Here is a 20894-nt window from a genome sequence, read left to right as displayed (position 1 = left end):
AAACCATTGTCTTCAACTACACTAATTTTTCTTCATTAGCTTATTCAGCTTATCTTATTACTTTTCAAAGAAACTAAAATCTGACAATAACACAAAACATGACATATTATAATATGATTTTCCTCAATTCAGATTAACATCAAACACCATTCATTAAAAGTGTTTAGTGTTGTAAATAAATGACAAAAAAAAAAAATACTTGCATCAATGAACACATATGAACTAGTTAATAATAGGACAATAAGAGAACAAATCTCTAGTAGGAGAACCTCCTATGGGCAGTGAATATTTTTTTATAGAAAATTTTAAAAAGTTGAATTTTAAAAAACAAATATTCATCAATCTAAGGTAGAGATATAGGGAAAAAAAATACAAGAAAAAATGAAAAAGAATTTGAGAGAGAGAGAGAGATAATATTTTTTGTATGGGAAAAATATGCATGGAATGGGAGAGAGTGACAAATTTATACACTACAAAAAAAAGGGTCTAAAGCTGCGTTTGAAAAACGCAGCTTAAGACCCCAAAAACGCAGCTATAGGCTTTTAGCCGCGTTTCCTATGGTCGCGTTTACAAAGTCCGCGGCTCAAAGCCTATAGCCGCGTTTTTTGAAAACGCGGCTAAAACCGGACCTGGAGCCGCGTTTTCTAACTGCGGCTCTAGGATTCGACCTATAGCCACGTTTACTAAAAACGCGGCTATAGGATTCGACCTATAGCCGCGTTTACTAAAAACGCGGCTCCAGGACAGCTTCGAGCTGCGTTTCAAACGCGGCTATGGTTGCGGACCTATAGCCGCGTTTTTAAAAACGCGGCTATAGGTATTCCAAACAAGCTGAATACGACGTCTGTAGCCGCGTTTGAAACGCAGCTGAAACGGAACCTATAGCGGCGTTTCTAAGAAACGCGGCTATAGCTATTTCCCAGCAACATTGATCACGCTATAGCCGCGTTTTAAAAAACGCGGCTATAGGTTTTTTTTTTTTTTTTAATTTTTTTTCTCTGCTTTCTGAACTTCCTGCTATACACACAACTTCCTGCTATACACACAACTCCCTTCTTTCACAACTTATTACATCCCAAGAATCACATATTCCATAAACATCACAAGGGAATTAAACAACTTCCATTCCTACATCACAAGTTCCATATACATCAAACAGAAAATAAACAAGTTCCATAAACGTCATTACATCACAAGGGAATTAAACGATCACCCATTCCTATATCACAAGTTCCATAAACATCACAAGGGATCTAAACAACTTCCCATTCCTACATCACAAGTTCCATATACATTAAAAAGAAAATAAACAAGTTCCATAAACGTCAATACATCCTTGGGGTCACAAGTTCCGTAAACATCACAAGGGAATTAAACAACTTCCCATTCCTACATCACAAGTTCCATATACATCAAAAAGAAAATAAACAAGTTGCATAAACGTCATTACATCCCGAGATCACAAGTTCCATAATAAACATCACAAGTTTCATGAACATCACAAAGGAAATACACAAGTTCGCATTCCTACATCACAAGGATTTTTGTACATCACAAAAAATATACCAAAATGATTTTTGTACATTCTAAATTGCTCTCAAACAGCCACAGGCAGCAACCAGTTTGCTTTGTTGTCCACTTCAAAATAAGTCTGCACAAATTATTCTGGCGGGAGTTAAATTTGCCAAATTTTTGCCCCCAATACATAATACTCTAAACATGAATTTGAAATTGTAATTCCGCAATGCTTAGATGCACAGTTGTATCAAAAGGCCTCACAATGTAGCAATTTGGGAGAATAATGTTATGAGGGAGAGAGCTCATTTGGATTAAAAAAAAAAAATACAAAGAGTAACATGAGAGGAAGACTATGCAATAGTTCAACTATTCGTTAAAACAACCTAGTCAAAACTTCGAATTCAATCAAGTTCAGCAATACTTTATCCATCATAGCATGGTATGTTTATATGAAGGCTACTGTTTGTAGAGAAATTTTTAGAGAAATTTTGTTTTACCTCAGGATTCACAGTTCCATTCCCATCAAGCACTGTCATCCTAAAATATATTAAAGGCATCGTATTAATATCACATACCAATGCGTGTGCAAGATATTAAGTTCTTGGCTAAATAAAATTTGTTTAGTACCTGAGAATGACCCAAATTATGTATCCCCTGGCTAAGTGAAGCAAACATGGTTTTCATCGACGCCATCATTTCAGCCATCCGTGCTTGGGCCCTCGCCTCAGCTTCAGCCATTTCCTCCCTATGCCTCGCCTCGGATTGAGCTACTTCCCCCCTACAAATTGCTAGTTCCTCCCTAGATTTAGCTAGTGCCTCCCTTAGCTCTTCATGACTCGTCTCCAAGTCTGACATCCTTTCGTGAGTTCTGCTTGACAATGGAGTAGTAGTCGAGGTAAACTGTGATGCATTTCTGGCACTTCTTCCTGATGGGGTGATCCCAAAGCCTACCCCACGTACACGACCTGGGCGCTTATCAAGACCTATCACCCGAGCATATGCGTCGTCCTTCGACCAGAGGATTCTATTACCAATCTCTCCGTGTAGTCGTATGTCCTGTTCATTCAAAAGTGCTGCCATCCTATCCTGTTTTCCCACAAAAACCAAACAACATATTACACACCAGAATTAATACAAACACAAAATACACTAAAATTCAATTCGATTAAATTGTCCTTACCATCTGATCTTGCACACGGTCACTAACAGCAACCCCATCTTTCGTACGGTATACTTTTTGAAATACATCCGCGCGTTCGACTGCCGCCCCTTTATCTTTCGCCTATATGATGAACAAACATAATTACAATAAACACTAACTATATAATGTTGTTATGCCACAATTAACACAAGTCCACAATGAGATAGTCATAACATAACAAAGTTACTGAAATAAAGATAAAGCTGAGAGAGTAGTAACATAATGAGAGGATTTAGCTACCTTCCAAATACACATGGGGTTGTTAAATGAAGAGATTAAAAATAAAAATGACATGGAGAGTTAGAAAATAGGCATCATAGACTTTCTATAATAACACTCTATTTGAGATAAGATTGAGATGCGCATCTCAAATTACCCATGAGTAACCTAAAATGTTTGGACTTAGTAAAATTACCCATGGGTGATGTATACATTAAGAGGATTAACAACGTCATCTCTATATATTACAAGGATGCATAAAGCTATGTATTGCATTTTTTACTTACCAAAAAACCTATAATTTAATTAACTTATCCTTATTCCTAAAACATATGAAATGAGATTAAGTTGGTAAATTTGACCTCAAAATATCAGGGGACATCATGTAGGCATTTATGAATTCTAAGTTTACTTATTACCATTTCAGCAGAAATTTGAGCAAAACTTTTTGCCCCACATCTTGCTATGTCTTTTTGCTTGTCTCGACTCGCCTTGTTTTTGAGACTTAATGTCTGCAACCACATTACCATCAAAAAAAGAAAATTTAAAAAAATCAAAACATCTCTTCACTAAATTACCATGAACATGAGTAAGACAAAGAAAGTAGCAGTACCTCAGTTTTTTCATTGAACCAATAATCAACCATCTCCTTCCACTGTGCTGGGATAACCCCAGGCGGTTCAATAGCCAATACTTGTTCACGTGACAGCCCAGGTTTTTTGTGATCCTTCTTCAACTTGGTCCTGCGATTCCTCCTTAGTTCTCCTAGCTGACTCATTGCCCATCCCATTTGATTGGGTGGTTCGACAATAGTGGGATCAATTATATACCGTTGCTGAAATAAGACAGTGGAGTTAGCAAAATGTAGTATTTTAATTAGGACAGCAGGTGTAAATAAAAATAACTAATATTTCATTTTCATACTACCTTAATCTCCGTCCAACAATCATTTTTAAACTTTTTAGGGACACTTGGCCACCCAGCAGGCGTAAGCGGGCATAATAGGCCATTCTCGCAAAACGAGCCCAACCATCGAACGAACAATTCCCCGTCATCGCCAATCGGTTGGCCTTCATCATTTAACGGCAACTGAATTTTGTACTCACCAGTCATTGCCCATATGTCAGCCAACCTTGTTTTCCCACGTTTTCCAGGCCTATTTTCTGATGCTCGATTATGTTCCGGTGCTGGATTTTGTACCGGTGTTTGGGTTTGAACATAATCATCTGTATCTACAAGACCAGCAATATTAGAACTGATTTAACAAAGCTTAGAACTAGTGAAAAATGTCACACCACGCAAAAATTATGCATCTACCAATTGAAATAATAAAAGGTTTACGATTTCATGGTTACAAAACATAAGTAAATTTAGGCCTTTCTCCCACGCATTCATGTAACCCACTTACGTAGCTTTCTGAAAAGACGAGCAACCATGCTTCGTCACGGGTTGCCTTCAATTATCCTTAATAAATTTGGATTTAGAATATATAATTTCAACCCGATCTTCTCTTTGATCATTCAACTTCAGCAAATTTGTTTACCAATTTCCTAAAGTTAACTGGTAATTGGAAATTGCTAGCTTAATTAAGCAAGTATAACAATAATCTACAAGAACATATCACATTTTTTTTTAATCTCTCTCCGGATAGAGTGATACCCAAGATGGAATAGATCCTACATACTTGGAATTGATAATCAAGGTTTTGCATTTTTCCACACTTTGTTAATTTGGAAATACAGAGGGAATGTCTTGGTTATACTTTACTGCATATAGTTGGCTTCGAGTCAAGTATATAACATGTCAGGAACATCCCAATTGAAAAACCAATGCCATGAAATTGGACTGAAGTGATCGAATGGACCATAGTGGACCTAAAGGACCGAGGTAGACACTGTAGGACCAAAATAGACTGAGCAGAAATGAATGGACTGAGCAGACCAAATTGGACCAAATAGACCAGAACGGACTGAATTGGACCCAAAGGAAATTAATGGACCAAAGTCAGCAGAATATACTCAATATACCTTGATATGTTAATTATATTATGAAATGATGTAAACCACCAACTCATAATTGAAATTGCAAAACATAAATTAATCCTACAATATTAAAAAACTGTGAACCAAATGAATTCCTATATGTATTAGCTCGAATTGATCTAAGCATCCAATAATAAACATCAAACCTTACATTCGAAAACATGACCAATACCTGGAGCTAGTGTCTCATCATCGTCACTTGCCACCGGTGTTGCCACCGGTCTTGCATCCTCAGAAATGTGGGGTTCCTCATCAGCTGCCTCCACCCGTTGTCGTGACTGTGATGATCCTTGCCCAACGTAAACAAGTCGCAACTGACGTTTCCTCCCCATTGTTGCGTCCAACACCTTTTACAACACAAAGAGGAAAAATGGTTAAGAAGCACGGCCAATAATTGTTAACTGTAGTAAAGATAATTATGTATGTTAAAACTATTATTTCTTAACAACACGAAAATATAACAGTTATAACATATATATGCAACAACATGAAGAAGTAACAGTTTCACCTAATAATTATATATGAGTATCAATCCGATTCTTAAGTCATGAGGACACATATATCCTATAACAAAGACACAAGTGTAACTAGAGTCTTCATTTCAAAGTAAGAAAAAAAAAAAAGACAACTCAACCCCATACCAAAACCATGTTAAATGTTTTTCCCTACAATTTTCTCTTTTAGTATAGGTAAAGATTTAGTCTCGTTTGTAGCAACTTTGTTATGTAAATGAAGTAAGTTTTATTTTAGCCTATTAATTTCCTACTAAAATTATGTTCACACTTCCCACTTAGTTTGAGTTAGCTTAATCACATATTAGTCATGCTCAATCACAATTAAATCATGTACATACTACATACATCCGTAGGCAAATTGTGAAAGAGGATAGGGTCATAGACTGATAGGGAGGAATTCACAATAACAATCCTTTCAAACGTCTAAATCCTTCTAGGTTGTGCTTTTCAAGTCATACGCAGAGTCATAGTGACTCCAGAGCCCTGAACGAACCGGAAAGATATGTCTATGTTATTAGTGATTATATGTTCAAACTTTTATTTTTTAACAATTTTGACAAAATAACAGTTTGTACATATATATGCAACAATGTCAAACTTTGCACGCAATATGCATTTACAAATGAGAACTTATAATTTCAATAATAATTAACTATAACACAATTACGCATACCACAACAATATCCTATTACACTACTCATCATCACTGTAATCGACTTCGTTGTCATCTTCATCGTTGGAGTCATCATCAATGAACTCACACTCATCCAAGTCGTCCATTTCAGGAAGATCTCTTGGGCTAATGATAGAGGCATCAATTGTCATTCCCTCCACATCATCTCGACCCCAACGAAGGTCATCCCTACCAACATCAGGACTAGTGACAGAGTACGGGATGTTCTCAAGAAACTCATCCGTGTCATCCTCATTACAATGGGGCCCAATACCTGCATCAAATACATCTCTGGCTTTCGTTTTAACGACAACATACCAATGTTTCTGCCTTTTATCTTCAACATAAAAAACTTGTGTAGCTTGAGACGCCAACACATATGGTTCATGCACCATTTCCTCCCCACCATGTACGGAATGATTAAAATTCACCATAGGAAACCCAAACTCATCAGTCTTATATCCCCTCCTATTTTGATCATCAACCCATTTACACTTGAATAATACATGTTTGATATTGCCAGAATAATTCAACTCAATGATATCTGTCAACACACCATAGTACATATTGCCACCTTCAGTGGCAACACTAACTCCACTATTTTGCGTTTTTCTATTTCCCTCGACATTCGAACTCCTAAATTTTAACCCATTTATGACATAATGTTTCAGCCGATTTACTGAAGTATATGGCCCTTTCGAAAGCATGACAAGTGTATCACTAAGTCCACTTCTTTCCCTATCAGCAGCAGTCATTGACATCACCTAATATAATCAAACAAATTAACTGAGTCTAATTAGTACCGTCCTTCTACTTATGGGAAAGTTGCAATGTTAAAAAGTTGAATATATGACACGTACGTGAGATCTAAACCAGCCACAAAAGTTCTCCATGTGGTGCTTATGAATAGTAGCATTGGATATACGACAATGGCCCTTTTGAAGTTCATCCTTCGTAAAACTTTTGTGCATCCTACATGAGATGGCAATTGTATTAGTGTTAATACACGGAGCGCACATTGGATTCTCGTGCAATTATATTGATGTCCATAATACTTACTCACGAAACTGGTAAATGTTCTCGGAATTGAATAGCACATAGCGATGAGCTTGGGTCAATTCCCTACTTTCTAGTGCCACACTTGAAACCACCCCTGTTGACTCCTCCATTGTCCTTGTGGGTCGTGAGAATATAGTTTCGACTCCTTCCATATACAATGAACAAAACGTTAAACATTCCTCCACTATGTAGCCTTCGGCAATACACCCTTCTGGAGCAGCCCTGTTTCTTACATAAGACTTAAGGCGTGAGAGGTACCTATAATGCGCATGACAAGGTTAGTAATTGACACTAGCTATTACAAAGCACACATGAAACCTCATACTGTACATGTATTACCTATGACTTACCTCTCAATGGGGTACATCCAACGGTACTGAACTGGACCACCAATCTTGGCTTCAGTAGCCAAGTGCATGACCAAATGTACCATCACAGTGAAGAAAGATGGAGGAAATATCTTTTCCAATTCACACAACGTCACTGCAATGTCAGCCTCAGCACTCGCAATATCAAACACCGTAAGGGTTTTCGAACAAATTTTCCTAAAGAAACAAGCTAACTTTATCAAAGGCCTAATAACATGCGATGGCAAAGATCCTCGTAAAGCAATTGGAAGGAGTTGTTGCATCAGGATGTGATTATCGTGACTCTTTAAACCAGAAATCTTACGTTCTTTGAGGTTGACACGGCAGGAGATGTTGGAAGCATATCCATCGGGCACTTTTACGTCTCGCAAAACTTGCAAGAAACCATCTTTCTCCAATGCAGTCATATGAAAACACGCAGGCGGTATCATATACTTATCATCACCTTTTCGCTGTAGGTGGAGTTCTCTCCTTATTCCCATTTCCGCCAAGTCAAGGCGTGCCTTGTAATTGTCCTTTGTCCAGTCCTTCACGTTCAGCAAAGTGCTAAGTATATTGTCCATCACATTCTTCTCTATATGCATCACATCAAGATTGTGTCGCAACTTGTGATCCTTCCAATAAGGCAATGTGAAAAAAATACTTCTCTTCTTCCAAACATACTGGTTTGCCTCACCTCTCTTTCTTTTATTGTATTTTTCTCGACATTTCTTTCCCAGACAACGTGTAAGTAAAGTTTCAGTGTCCACAATTATGTCTGACGCAACTGGTGGCACAGGAGCCACTCGCATATCAGTGAATCCATCAAATAAAGTATCTTCTTTCCGAAATTCGTGGTCACTACCCAACCATCGCCTATGTCCCATATAACAGAATTTGCGGCCATTTTTTAAATATTTGGAGTCGGTCTCTGAGGCACAACAAGGACACGCAAACTTACCCTTCGTACTCCAACCCGACACATCTGCGTATGCAGGAAAGTCATGTACCGTCCACATCAATGCTGCATGCAATTGAAATACATTTTTTGAAGATGCATCGTACGCTTCTACTCCAACATCCCATAATTCCCTCAATTCTTCTACTAAGGGTTGCAAGTACACATCTATTGCAATCCCTGGAGATTTAGGTCCAGGAATAACTAGTGATAAAATCAAAGATGACCGTTTCATGCACAACCAAGGCGGGAGATTGTAAGGGACTAGCATGACAGGCCAAGTGCTGTGAGTAGTACTCAGCATTCCGAAGGGGTTGAATCCATCCGCAGCTAATCCAAGTCTGACATTACGAGGCTCAGACGAGAACTGTAAATGCATAGTGTCAAACATTTTCCATGCATCCGAGTCAGCAGGATGCCGCATTACCCCGTCCTCTGTACGACCATTAGCATGCCATTTCATAGAACTAGCCAAGTCAGGTGACAAAAATAATCGCTGCAATCTTGGCTTTAAGGGAAACCAGCGTAGGATCTTTGCAGCTTTCTTCTTTCCCTTACTAGATGAGGCATTATTATTTGTAACAGATGCCTCATTCGGTTTCCACCTACTTTCTTTGCAACAAGGACATGCCTCGAGGTTAACATTCTCCTTCCAAAATAGCATACAATCATTGGGACAAGCATGGATCTTCTCATACCCCAAACCCAAATCTCGAACTATTTTCTTAGCCTCATAATGGTCCTTTGGCAACTTAGCGTCAGAAGGGAGCATATCCATCAAGAGTTGAAGCAACATAGTAAATGACTTGTTCGTCCAACCACAAAGAGTCTTCAACTGGAACAACACAACGATGGCTGAGAATATGCTAAATTTTGTACACCCAGCATATAAAGGTTTGTTCACATCATCTATCATTTTGTAAAACTTTTGTGCACCATCATTTGGACCTTGAGCCGGTTGTTGCACAGTTTCCCCTTCGTCCATTGGTTCAGGTGGCATTCCATGCGTGGGGTACAAATCATGCAACATCCCACGAAAGTCACCGTATTGTTCTAAGGACTCTTGGACATGACTACTCCCACATTCAGTGGCAGTTGGCACAGCCGCCGATTCCCCATGCCATTTCCAAAGTGTGTAATTTTGAAGCATCCCCTTACTCCAAAGATGTTCACGTGCCACCCCTGGCAGTACCAAATTCATATTCACACATTTGGTACAAGGACAAAAGATTTTCCCATCGCTTGCATGTTTTGATGCAAATTCCACAAATTTAAGTACACCTTCAATATATTCCCTTGAACCCCTCTGCTTCTTCATCCAACTTTTATCCATGACTATACAAGATAAACAATATCTGACCTACAACAACATTTGGTAATGCATAGCCAATAAACCGTCAAATTAGATTCAGAGGTGATCTGAGACCTATTACTGATTTGTAAAGAACAAACATACCCAACTATGCATAGATTTTCATAGAACATATATATATCACTACATCAAGAATAACCTATACTTTCAATTTTCTAAATAGTAACACTAAATGAAGCATAACTTAATGTGATATGTTTTGAATATTTTAAGCATAATTGTTGGAATAAGATATTAACAAATCACATATGCATGCAATTGTAATAATTATAACCTCCAGAATACCAAGATAACTATGTCCAACAAAGAAGTCGTCTCCTACATGTGATAATCTAAGCTAAAATCATTTTCCTGTTTGTATGTTTCTCAATATGTATCGAATAACCCCTGTGGATTCAATAGTGGTGATTCAACCTAAAATGGCTAATTACTATAATACTACTTTCACTTGCATCTGTAAATATGACATTTACACAAATATTAAATACTGTTATTATGGAAAGAGGAAGAAAACATTTACTGACATATATAGGAACTATGAAATGTTGTCATGTTCATAAATTACAAGTAGGTTGTTAAGAAGGTTGTGCATTCCTCACAAGTCACAACATACATGTAGCAATAACGCAAATGTAATAACTATTTCCATTAAGAGTAATGTATCATAATTTTTTTTTTCTTTCTATTAAATTATACAACGAAATTAAGATTTTGTGTTGTGAATCTTCAAAATTTATAAATTAAATACAAAGATTGACTGTGTTGGGTGATTTAAAGTTTTTAAAGCCTCACTTATTGTAACTATAGTCGTATTTGTAACATACAGAGAAGACAGTCAAAATGAATGCAGCTATGATCATGTGAAACTTTGTACTTCTTACAAAGGATACCTATAGCTACGTTTTTAAAAACACTGGTATTTGTGGTGGGTTTTAGCTACATTTATAAGGAACGCGACTATAGGGCAACTATAGCTAAATTAGGGAATAAGTATTAATTGTAATCAAATATTACACCTAGGTGCATTTCCCAGAAGGCAAGTAATGAAAAGAAAGCTACCTTATCTTCAGCAAGCTGTGGAAGATGAAAAATCACAGATGGCTCAGTGTCTTCCTACCTGAAACCCCCATTACGAAGTAAAAATGAAGCTCAAGAATTCTTAACATAATAGAAGATTGGACCACATGTACACAATGTAGTAGAATCATGTAAACATGTAAGATGTATAAGAAAGCTATATATTATATTACACACCAACTATGAGTACTTTTATTTTTGTTTGTAAGAAAAATCTGCAACTACATACTTATGTCACCGCTGACCTCAAGGACTTCATTTTAATTGTTATTTTATTCGAACTCATTTTCAGGGAATTGATGTTTGGTTAATGACAAAATATAATAGAAAAACGATTATCTTGCTTACATAAGTGATTTTCTATAGAATTGTAATAGAGCGCATATACTAAATGCTATGTATGATGATATTGTAAGTCCAAAATAGAATATATTGTTGCCCACTCCTTTGAGGTTCCAAGAATTGGTCTAAGTGAATTGTTACGAACAAATCGATATGATTTGTTGATTCTATATTAGCAGGAAAGAACTGAATGCATCCATGTAATTAGGTATTACTTGTTGGGAGTCGATTGTCACATTTTGTTATGGAGTTTAAAGTTTATTTAATTTATGAAAAGCGTTAGTCAAGAAGAAAGTTGTATGAAGGGTTGAAAATAATTTAATTTATGAAAATTTATTTCATTTATGAAATAAGTTAGTCAAAAGAGAAGATGTATGAAGTGATAATATCTATATTTAGGTACTTCCCAACTTATTAAATTAAGAGGAAATTGAAGTTAATTGCATATACACACACACACACTCAGGCATCTCTTCATGCAATTAATATGAAGAGTGAGATATTCACCCATTAAAATATAAAACCACTTCCCTTTCCAATACAATACTACACGTTGGGTATGTTCCAACTGTGTTTGTTTTACAAGTATCTTTTCAAAATTTGTATCATACGGCTACGTATGTCTCAGATACAGCCCTATGATACAAATCTTAATCTATATAATTAAAAGAAAAGAACAATTACAACAAAAAGAGTTACAAAGATGCAAGGACGCATCAAATTAAGAAAGATAGTAAGCACAACGAAGAAAATGCGTGGGAATTGGGCGGGTACCAAGATAGAATGAAAGAAAATGAAGGTGAATGGCTTTTGAGAGGCGTCTGGATTTTCTTGCACAGTGACCGGAATTTTTTGTGAACTTTGTGCCTCTGACTATAATTTCAAATCTTTGCGAACAACATCACCTGTGAAAGACATGTAAGGAACATGTTAATTAATAGAGACATGTACACGTGCTCAACAATAGTAGCTGCTTATCAGTTGCAGTTTCATGCAAATTAGAGTGGATTGTGCATACAAGTACATAGTTAGAAACCTTTCTCAAAGCTAAACAAGTCCATTTGGCAAAGATAGGTGCTTTCATGAGTACCAAAAAGATAGGTGCTTTCGTCTTGGAACAATTGTTGCGATGCTTACTTAATTTTATTTTGTAACATAGCAATGAGATTTATTCCTTTCTTTTAGATTATTTTAATATATTTTATACCAACATAGAAAATATAATATAAAGTATATTGTTAACCTTATCAACTGAACCAACTCCGTAAACAAACACTATCAAATTTCACAACTACCATACGACATCAATAATCATAGTAAAATAAGACAAACTAGTCAGTAAAATTTTCATAATTAAAATTTAAAAAAAAAAAAAAAAAAATCCACTTCAAGGTCCACCAATAGTTGTACCATCTAGAAACTTAACAAAAATTTTTCCTACTTTGTAGTTTGTACCAAACCAATCTAAAGTTTGGTGATTTAAAGTTTGTACCATCTAAAGTTTGTACCATCTAAAGTTTGTACCATCTCGCAATAGTTATTCCTTGAAACCTTGGTGATTTAAAGTTTTTACCCTAAAACTTTTGAAAGCTTCAACCAGCTTTAAAGTGGTAATAATATCATTGTCAATAGGTTTAACGGTATAGTGGGCGGAGATTATCTCTGAAGTTAGAAATATGTCTGATAATGACAGTGATGCAGAAGAAGATGATTTCTGGATGCCTCCAGTGGGAGATCGTTGGGATTTTGATGATGGAGCACACACACAGCAGCACACACACAGCAGTAGCAGCGCGCACACACACACACACAGCAGCAGCAACAACACACACACACACACACACACACACACACAGCAGCAGCAGCAACACACACACACACACAGCAGCAACAACACACACACACACACACACACAGCAGCAACAACACACACAGACACACACAGCAGCAGTAGCAGCAACACACACACACACAGAAGATCAATATATATGACCAGCACTACATTGGTGTCCATGGTCTATGTAAGCTGTGCAACCAATTAATTTAATTTATCACAAAAGATAGCAAATTAACTCTAAAAGACTAATGTACAAGGTTATTAATATTGGCTTTAATCCAAAAAGTTTTATGCTTCCTACTATATGTCAATAAAGTTCCTATTAATATAAGATCTATCATGGGAGAAGTACTTCCTGACTGAATATCGATCATGAAGATTCATTTTAACTACAATGACAATTTTCAGGCATCAAGTAATTATCTCTACCCATGAATTACATTATCTCTTTAATTTTCACAGAAGTTACATCCAAACAGCTCAAACGTGCATTTCAAGTTGACAATCTAATACATTAATTTCCAACACCGTGCCATTTCCGTTAGCTTTTGCTGCATTCAAATTTTCTTTTGAGCTGGCCCAGATAATTAAAGGTACAACTAAGACTAAAATGTCATGGAAAAAGGGAAATATTGGGTCCTCGCATGCATGCAACGTATATACTACATACTATGCATGGTAATGAACTATAGTACTTAAAAAATGTATCATGGCGCACAAGGAGAGAGAAAAGGAAATTGTAGGTCCTTGCATGCATGCAATGTACTATATAGTATATACTATGCATGGTAGTGAATTAACTATATATGGTACTTAATAATGTATCATGAGGCACGAAGAGAGAGAAAAGGAAAAAATAAAAAATAGGAAGAAATGCGATATTTGACAAGTCTTTTGAGAGAATAGTCTTTGAATAGTCTAAGATTCTGTAAAACTTTCACATCATAAGAAAAAGAAAGGGCTTAGAGGCCATTATATCCCTTGTACAAGTAGCAAAGAAATTAACCTCAATGGAGGATGCAACAAATTCGACGAAATTAGTGTGTGTTTATTTCAACATTTGGTAGGAATAATTGGTTCAAACGGCCTCTACCAATCAAATTGTTTATTTAATGCAGAAGAAATTAGTGTGTGTTTATTTCCAAGAATAAAGCATCCATGTTTGACTATGTTTGCCATTGTATTTTGAGTGAAGAACTAAATGGAGTCGATCAAAGAAATGAAGCTACTGCAGGGTCAGTGCACTGACCCTACAGTAAGAACATATGTAACAATAACAACAATCAAGTCCTCAAAATTTTAGAGTCGATCATGTCTGTTTTGAAAAACATGCCACATCCATTTACTACTCTCCGTATGTGTCTTTCTCGATTAATAAGTATCAGCTGCTTCCATCATACATTTGTACTTGATAAGGAAAAAGAAAGAAAGATATTATCATGTTTGAGCAGCTAGACTCGAGCTCTATACAAAATATTGATAATTGAAATTAACATATATAAAACCGTACTGACCAATTGACGTACGTTGTTCCCTTCAATAATCTATTTGCTATGTCTAACACAAAGAAAGAAAAATATAAAAAGTGTTAAGACAAGTCAAAGACTCTCTCTCTCTCTCTCTCTCTCAAATCTCAACATCAACTAAAGATTTAACATTATTAAAATAAATTTGACCTTCCTGTAATGAACTATTTACTCGGAGAAAAAAGACCACTACCACTATTATTTAAGGATGCAATGTGTGTGTTAGCAAGGTAGTGGAGAAAAGAGAGAAACAAGAGATGCTGAAGACAAAAAAATGTTGCATGAAATCTTTTGTACCCTTTGGGGAAAAAATTGTCACAAATCCAAATATATTAAGTTTTTTCAAAGGGAATGGACTGGACTGGCATCACATTAGTCCTACACAATTCTAGGCTATTCCAACATAGTCAAAAGAAATAGCTATTATATGCCCTGAGTATTATCTTTGTAAATAGGACAATATCGTATGTTAATATGTTGTATTGTTTGCCTGCATACCTACAAATCTTTAACTTCTTTAGCTTTAAAAGGAATTGACAATAGGAATAATATGCTGTTCACAGTTCATTTAAAATACAAACACACACCCAAAAAAAAGATATGAGAACTGACCATAACTGACCGTCCAAAACACAAGGCTTGTTAACGTCGCAGTCTTTTGAGACCATTAGTTTAACCAATTATTCATTACTGAAAACTTCATCGTGCTGGGAATATTATTAACACCATACTTGACTATCTTGCACTACAAAAAATGCGGGCTATAGCGCAAGACATTTTGGAATTCAGGTAGTAGCTAGTGTAGCTAGCTAAATATACTAGTTGATCAATATCCATCAAGACAGATAATTAGTCTTCAATCAAAAATAAGCCAGCATGTTGACAGCTTTAAGAACTGCTCTTAAAAACATATACAGATGTCTTATGAAAGTATTTTGTTATTGTGAAAAATAGCTTATCTAAGTTCTATGCAGATTAGGGTATGCTTGTACGTTTTAGCATGATAAATAATTAAATAAATATAGTAGTTTCTTGTATCCAGCTTAGGGGAAAAAAAAAAAAAAAAAACCCGGGACAGAGAGACAGAGGACAAAAGTAAAAAAAAGAATCATTTTCTATGAGGAACCCACTTTGCCAATTCAAACTTTAATGGAGACAAGTCAATTTGATGTATCTCTTGAAGGAAAGCTTTCAAAGCCATTACTTCCAGTGATTGTCATGGCAATATTCGTAAGTGTACTCTAGCTAGTTTTCTAGCATGAGATAAGCAATCTAAGACATATTATTTTTGTCAAAAGGTGTGGCCGGAAAAATAATTAAAGGTGAGGTGGATCCAACTCAAAATATTAGAAAAAATTCGAGGTGATTGTCTGTACGTACCTTAAATTAGCAGAGTCGGATATGATTAAAATAAATTTATTATTGCATTCTGAAAGTGAATAACAATCTCAATGATTATTATTCACTTAAAAAATGTCCCGGTTTTGTTTTTTAATTATGATGAAGGGAACAATGATGTATACATAACAATAGAACAAACACTGCACTGAGGCCACCGACAATGTGTATATATATTTTCAAAGAATGAGTAAGATCACAGTCATACTCTTGATAATTAAATAATAATAAAGATTTCGCAATTGAAAAGGATTAACTGGATTATAATATCATTCATTAGAAAACAAAACAAAATTATAATATCATAGTTGAAAGAACGATTAAATTTATTTCGTCTCTTTTACTTATAAAAAAATTCACAACTTTTTATTGGTTTGAAAATTTTAAAACAGAAAGTAATACTTAGAGATACAACATAAGTCTCAGGTCCAAGTACAATATAATTTTTGGGACTATTATGGCGAGACAGTAGTGTGCAGTACAAGAGACAATAGTGTGCAGTAAAACATGTGTAATATACAAATATGTGTGCTGTATAAGACAAGGTAAAGTGGGCTTAAAGCTCACTGCCTATTACATGTTAACAATATATGTGTTATATAAATATGTGTGATGTACAAGATAAGGTAAAGTGGGCTAGGTATGACTGTATATTTTATTACTTGAGTTTGAGGGAGCTATTAACGTGTGTTATTGTGTACTATACATTAACACATACGATCTATATATTATTCGTTAACATATACTTGTATTGCATACTAATGCCTATTATATGTTAAAAGTGATGAAAGCTGATTTAAGCAACAATGCCATGCGTTACATTTAAAACGCCATGCAAATCATGAAGATAACACATGGAATGGCCTGAGACACCTCAATTGAATGAATCTCAAGCAACCGCTTGTATATTCATTTTCTTTTTGAGTTAAAGGTAAGAGATCTCTTCGATCATCCATGTAAAATCACTGAAAAATATTCTCATCTCATGTGCTAATAAATCCAAATTTGTATCTTGACATGAACTTACATGCAACCAATATACTTTCATAACCACGTCGGCATGGTCTTACAATACAAATACTGATGATTCGCATTGATCCGCTGGACTTTTTAAAGTGTCATATGTCAGAAGATAAAATTGAACACATAAAGTGAGACATACTTTTACCATTTTCAAGGTCAGACAATACTAGTAGATATTAGAGACTTTTACTATTTTAATTAGAACCTTTATTCCTAAGATAATCAATTAAAATTCTAAAAATTCTCAATTATCTAATAGAATTAAACAATATCCCATCCATGTGCACCCTTGTCCTAAACCTAAACTAATGAGATTATGAGACATAATCAATCATAATTAATCTTTTAGAAAATCAATCACACAAAATTAATTAATTAATCATAATCATATGTGTTCAGCCTTAATTGCAAGAATGTGTACTAACCATTAAATCTTGATAATGCTATATTTAGTAGATGGTCCATTTTAGTCGCATGATATATCATTTTGATCTTTAAGAAGGAACACTAGTATTTTATCTATTCACGCTTCCACATTATCTACATATGGTGGCGTATCTTGCCAGCCAAGTTACACTTGTCATAACTTTTATTGATATTACATTAATAATATTCAATTATTTCCTATCTCTAATAGAAAACTATTTCATGTATGAAAAGTTTAATGTTTTTTTTTGAAATTTTAATTATATACAAAATGTGAGCTTATGTATTAAATAGTGAAGGTCAACGAATTAAATGAAATTTAGTACACATGTGTGTGGAGAATATAGAGAACATGTGAATAGCAATGACAATTTCAAAATATTAAATTTTAAAAAAATTATTAAGTGGAAGAACTTTTTAGTTCTTGTTAAGTAAAAAGGAATATTAAATTACTGAAAAAGTTAATTTATAGACACACAAAATTTCACACACGATTGATATGGTAAATTATTAATAATTAGTAAAAAGTTATGTAAATAATGAGTCTAGATAAAAATAAGTAAATACTTGTTAATTTAATTATTGTAACAAATACTGTGAAGTTTTTTACGTGCTATACTAATATATTATATTCTAGTATATTACGTAATACATTTGAAAATTCTTACTTCGCTTCTACAAAAACAATGACACATCCTAGCTACAACCATTTTTTTCATAAGAGACAACCAGATGGGGAAAAGTTCAGCATCAGCTTTCCCCATATGCAATTATCAACAAAATAAAAGGAAAAAAGAAAACAAAAATAAGAGTTATTATTATTATTTTGAAATAAAATTTTATTTGTACATATTGTGTGTGTATATATATATATCTTTTATTTTTATTGTTAGCATATTGGTAGAGTTTAAAATTCAGTTTATCTTCTTTTATTATGTAAAGTTTTCTAAAGTTTCATTATTTTAGTAAGTTTCAGTTAGATTATATTAGAATCTAATATAATAAAAAAAGTTATTATTATACTGGCCTAATCCTGCCTACATAAAATAAAAAACAAAATTCATTAATATCTTGCCTTAATGATAAAGAAAAATTCCCACAAAACAGATATAATGGGCTTCAAATAATTATATTTGTAATTAAAAAAAGTTTTATTATTTTAGATATAGTTTATTCCTTGCTTCCTTACAAAAACAATAAAATGGATCCAATAATAAATAAATAAAACTTTAAAAACAAAAAAATTATTCATAAAATTAAAACTGTACCATTTCTACTTTCCACTTTCCATAATAGAGTGAAAAGGGAACTTTCCACATTAAAGGTCACAAATTGCAACAGCCACAATATCTCCAGTTGAATATTCTAGTGGCACTCCATCAAATCAAAAGCCATGTTCAATTGCATTTTCAGACTCCATACACGATGGAAATCAAAACTACAAAACCTATTTTCTAAAATTGACCAAAATAACCAGCTGAGTTATGACTGGTGAGAAAGGTTTAAGTCCAGACACAGTCTTCAATATAAAGCAACAGAAAAATGAAAACATTGAACAAACACCACCTCAAAGTAAAATTTAATACTCACAATCAATGGAACTAATTAATAAAGCTTACCAATACAAGACACAGTCTTTTTTCTGACACTGGCTTGATTTGAATTCAACTGGGACAAAAGAGCACTTAAAAGCAGCCCATGGTCACATCACATAAAATATCAAGACATTCACATTTGATCTCAGTGCTTTTTCCCTAAAAAGATAGAAGCACAAAATTAGCAGGAAGCCTACAATTTATCAATGAAAATGATACAGAAAGAAATAAATAAAATACCAAAATGATAGCATAGGAGATATAACATAAAATCAATCATACATTGCCTTTGGGGAGCCATATTATATAACCAAACCAAACCAAAGAGATAGAAAATGGGGAAGCCAAGATGTTATCCCAATTCAATTTTCTCTTCATTTCAATGCTTTCAACTACTTTCCTTTTTCTGAGTTTTTAATGTTGGCATACTCTGTTCTATTGAGTAATGCATTCTTATCTTCTTTTCAAGTTACACTGTTTGTTAATACACACAAGATCTGCTGACCAACTAAGCACATTAAAATTATTTAAGTCTTTTCAGATGCATTCCTTTTTATTAGGTAAATAAATTCATTAAAAAAGAAGTGCAATCCCAATACAAAGGATGTGTACTAAAACTGCACAAGGATGCATTCCTTTTTCTGAGTTTGTAGTGTTGTCATACTCTTCTATGTTATTCCTGAGTAAAGTTATTTTCAAGTTTCACTAAGATAGTCTACTCTTCTATGTCATACACACACACACACAGATATCAAAAACCCACCAAGCAAAAATGACAAACATGAATAAACCCAATATGAATTCATCGATCAAACATCTCCAAAACCAAATATTGAAATATTGAAATATAAAACCAAATATTGAAATTGAACATTTATACCCAAAATCAAAACCCTAGATCGACGGCCGAAACCCTAAACCTAAAATCGAAACCGTAAAGCAAAAATAGGAACCCCAAAACAGGAATCAAAACAAAAAATTTTGAAAAACTTACTGCTAGTCGGCCTTGCGAGAATGGGTGTGTGCCAGCGATCGATGAGAAGGAAAGGAAGAGGAGGAAGAGCGGAGGGAGGAAGGGGATTCACATAGGGTGGAACTGATGTAGCTTGAGATCGGTGAGAGTGGGCTGAGATCGGTGAGGGGAGTGTGAGATCGGTGAGAGTTGTCTCAGATCGGTGAGGGGAGTGTGTTGGAGCGGTGAGAGTTGTTTGCAATCGATGAGGGGATGTGCGAGCGGTGAGGGGACTGTGTTGGAGCGGTGAGGGGAGTGTGGGCGATCGGTGAGGGTTTTGTGCGATCGGAGAGCCAGTTTTCTGTTTCGATGGTGAGGGGTTTCACGTTTCTGTTTTTTTGTTTTTATACTGAAACTTGAAGCTGCGTTTTAAACGCAGCTCCAGACTTGTACTGAAACTTCAAGCATTTCTGAAGCTGCGTTTTTTAAAAAAACGCAGCTCAAGCTACAATTATAAAAAAAAAAAAAAAATTAGCCGGACTGGCCTGAAGCCGCGTTTTGGAGCCGCGTTTTTGGAAAACGCGGCTCCAGCCTTTCCTTTGAGCCGCGTTCTTGGAAAACGCGGCTCAAAGGAAAGGCTGTAGCCGCGTTTTCCAAAAAAACGCGGCTCCAAAACGCGACTGCAGACCGCGTTTTTTGTAGTGATAGTAAGATAATGAGAATAAGAAGAGTCAGAATAAAAGAAGATAAATGGGCAAAATAATATGTAAAGTTAAAACCGTCCAAGATGAATATATATAGACAATACTTTTAT

The 20894-nt window shown here is 35.0% G+C and overlaps 1 protein-coding gene and 1 long non-coding RNA gene across 2 annotated transcripts; both read right to left on the bottom strand.

Moving 5' to 3' along the window:
* Positions 1 to 3255: 3255 nt before the first annotated feature.
* On the bottom strand, positions 3256 to 10995 carry LOC126704857 (uncharacterized). The gene is made up of 6 exons (XM_050403850.1): positions 10964 to 10995; positions 5153 to 5327; positions 3866 to 4170; positions 3552 to 3773; positions 3358 to 3450; positions 3256 to 3261 (listed from the first exon to the last, which is right to left on the bottom strand). Exons 2-6 carry the CDS (start codon positions 5310 to 5312, stop codon positions 3256 to 3258), a joined length of 786 nt encoding a protein of 261 aa, XP_050259807.1. The 5' UTR covers positions 5313 to 5327; positions 10964 to 10995.
* Positions 10996 to 11788: 793 nt separating this feature from the next.
* Positions 11789 to 20334, bottom strand: LOC126707309 (uncharacterized). Its single transcript, XR_007648896.1, has 3 exons — positions 20123 to 20334; positions 19153 to 19287; positions 11789 to 12228 (listed from the first exon to the last, which is right to left on the bottom strand). It is a non-coding gene; the product is annotated as an uncharacterized LOC126707309 (long non-coding RNA).
* Positions 20335 to 20894: the final 560 nt, after the last annotated feature.

The sequence above is a fragment of the Quercus robur genome, chromosome 11, assembly GCF_932294415.1.
Source record: "Quercus robur chromosome 11, dhQueRobu3.1, whole genome shotgun sequence".
NCBI lineage: Eukaryota > Viridiplantae > Streptophyta > Magnoliopsida > Fagales > Fagaceae > Quercus > Quercus robur.
This window is presented reverse-complemented; position numbering and strand designations above follow the sequence as displayed.

Excerpts from the sequence above, each read along its gene's own strand:
- LOC126704857 (XM_050403850.1), bottom strand. The coding sequence starts at position 5,312 with ATGGGGAGGAAACGTCAGTTGCGACTTGTTTACGTTGGGCAAGGATCA. Across the intron at positions 4,171-5,152 it reads TGATGAGACACTAGCTCCAG|ATACAGATGATTATGTTCAA; the intron begins GTATTGGTCATG and ends CTGGTCTTGTAG. Across the intron at positions 3,774-3,865 it reads ATTGTTGGACGGAGATTAAG|CAACGGTATATAATTGATCC; the intron begins GTAGTATGAAAA and ends GTCTTATTTCAG.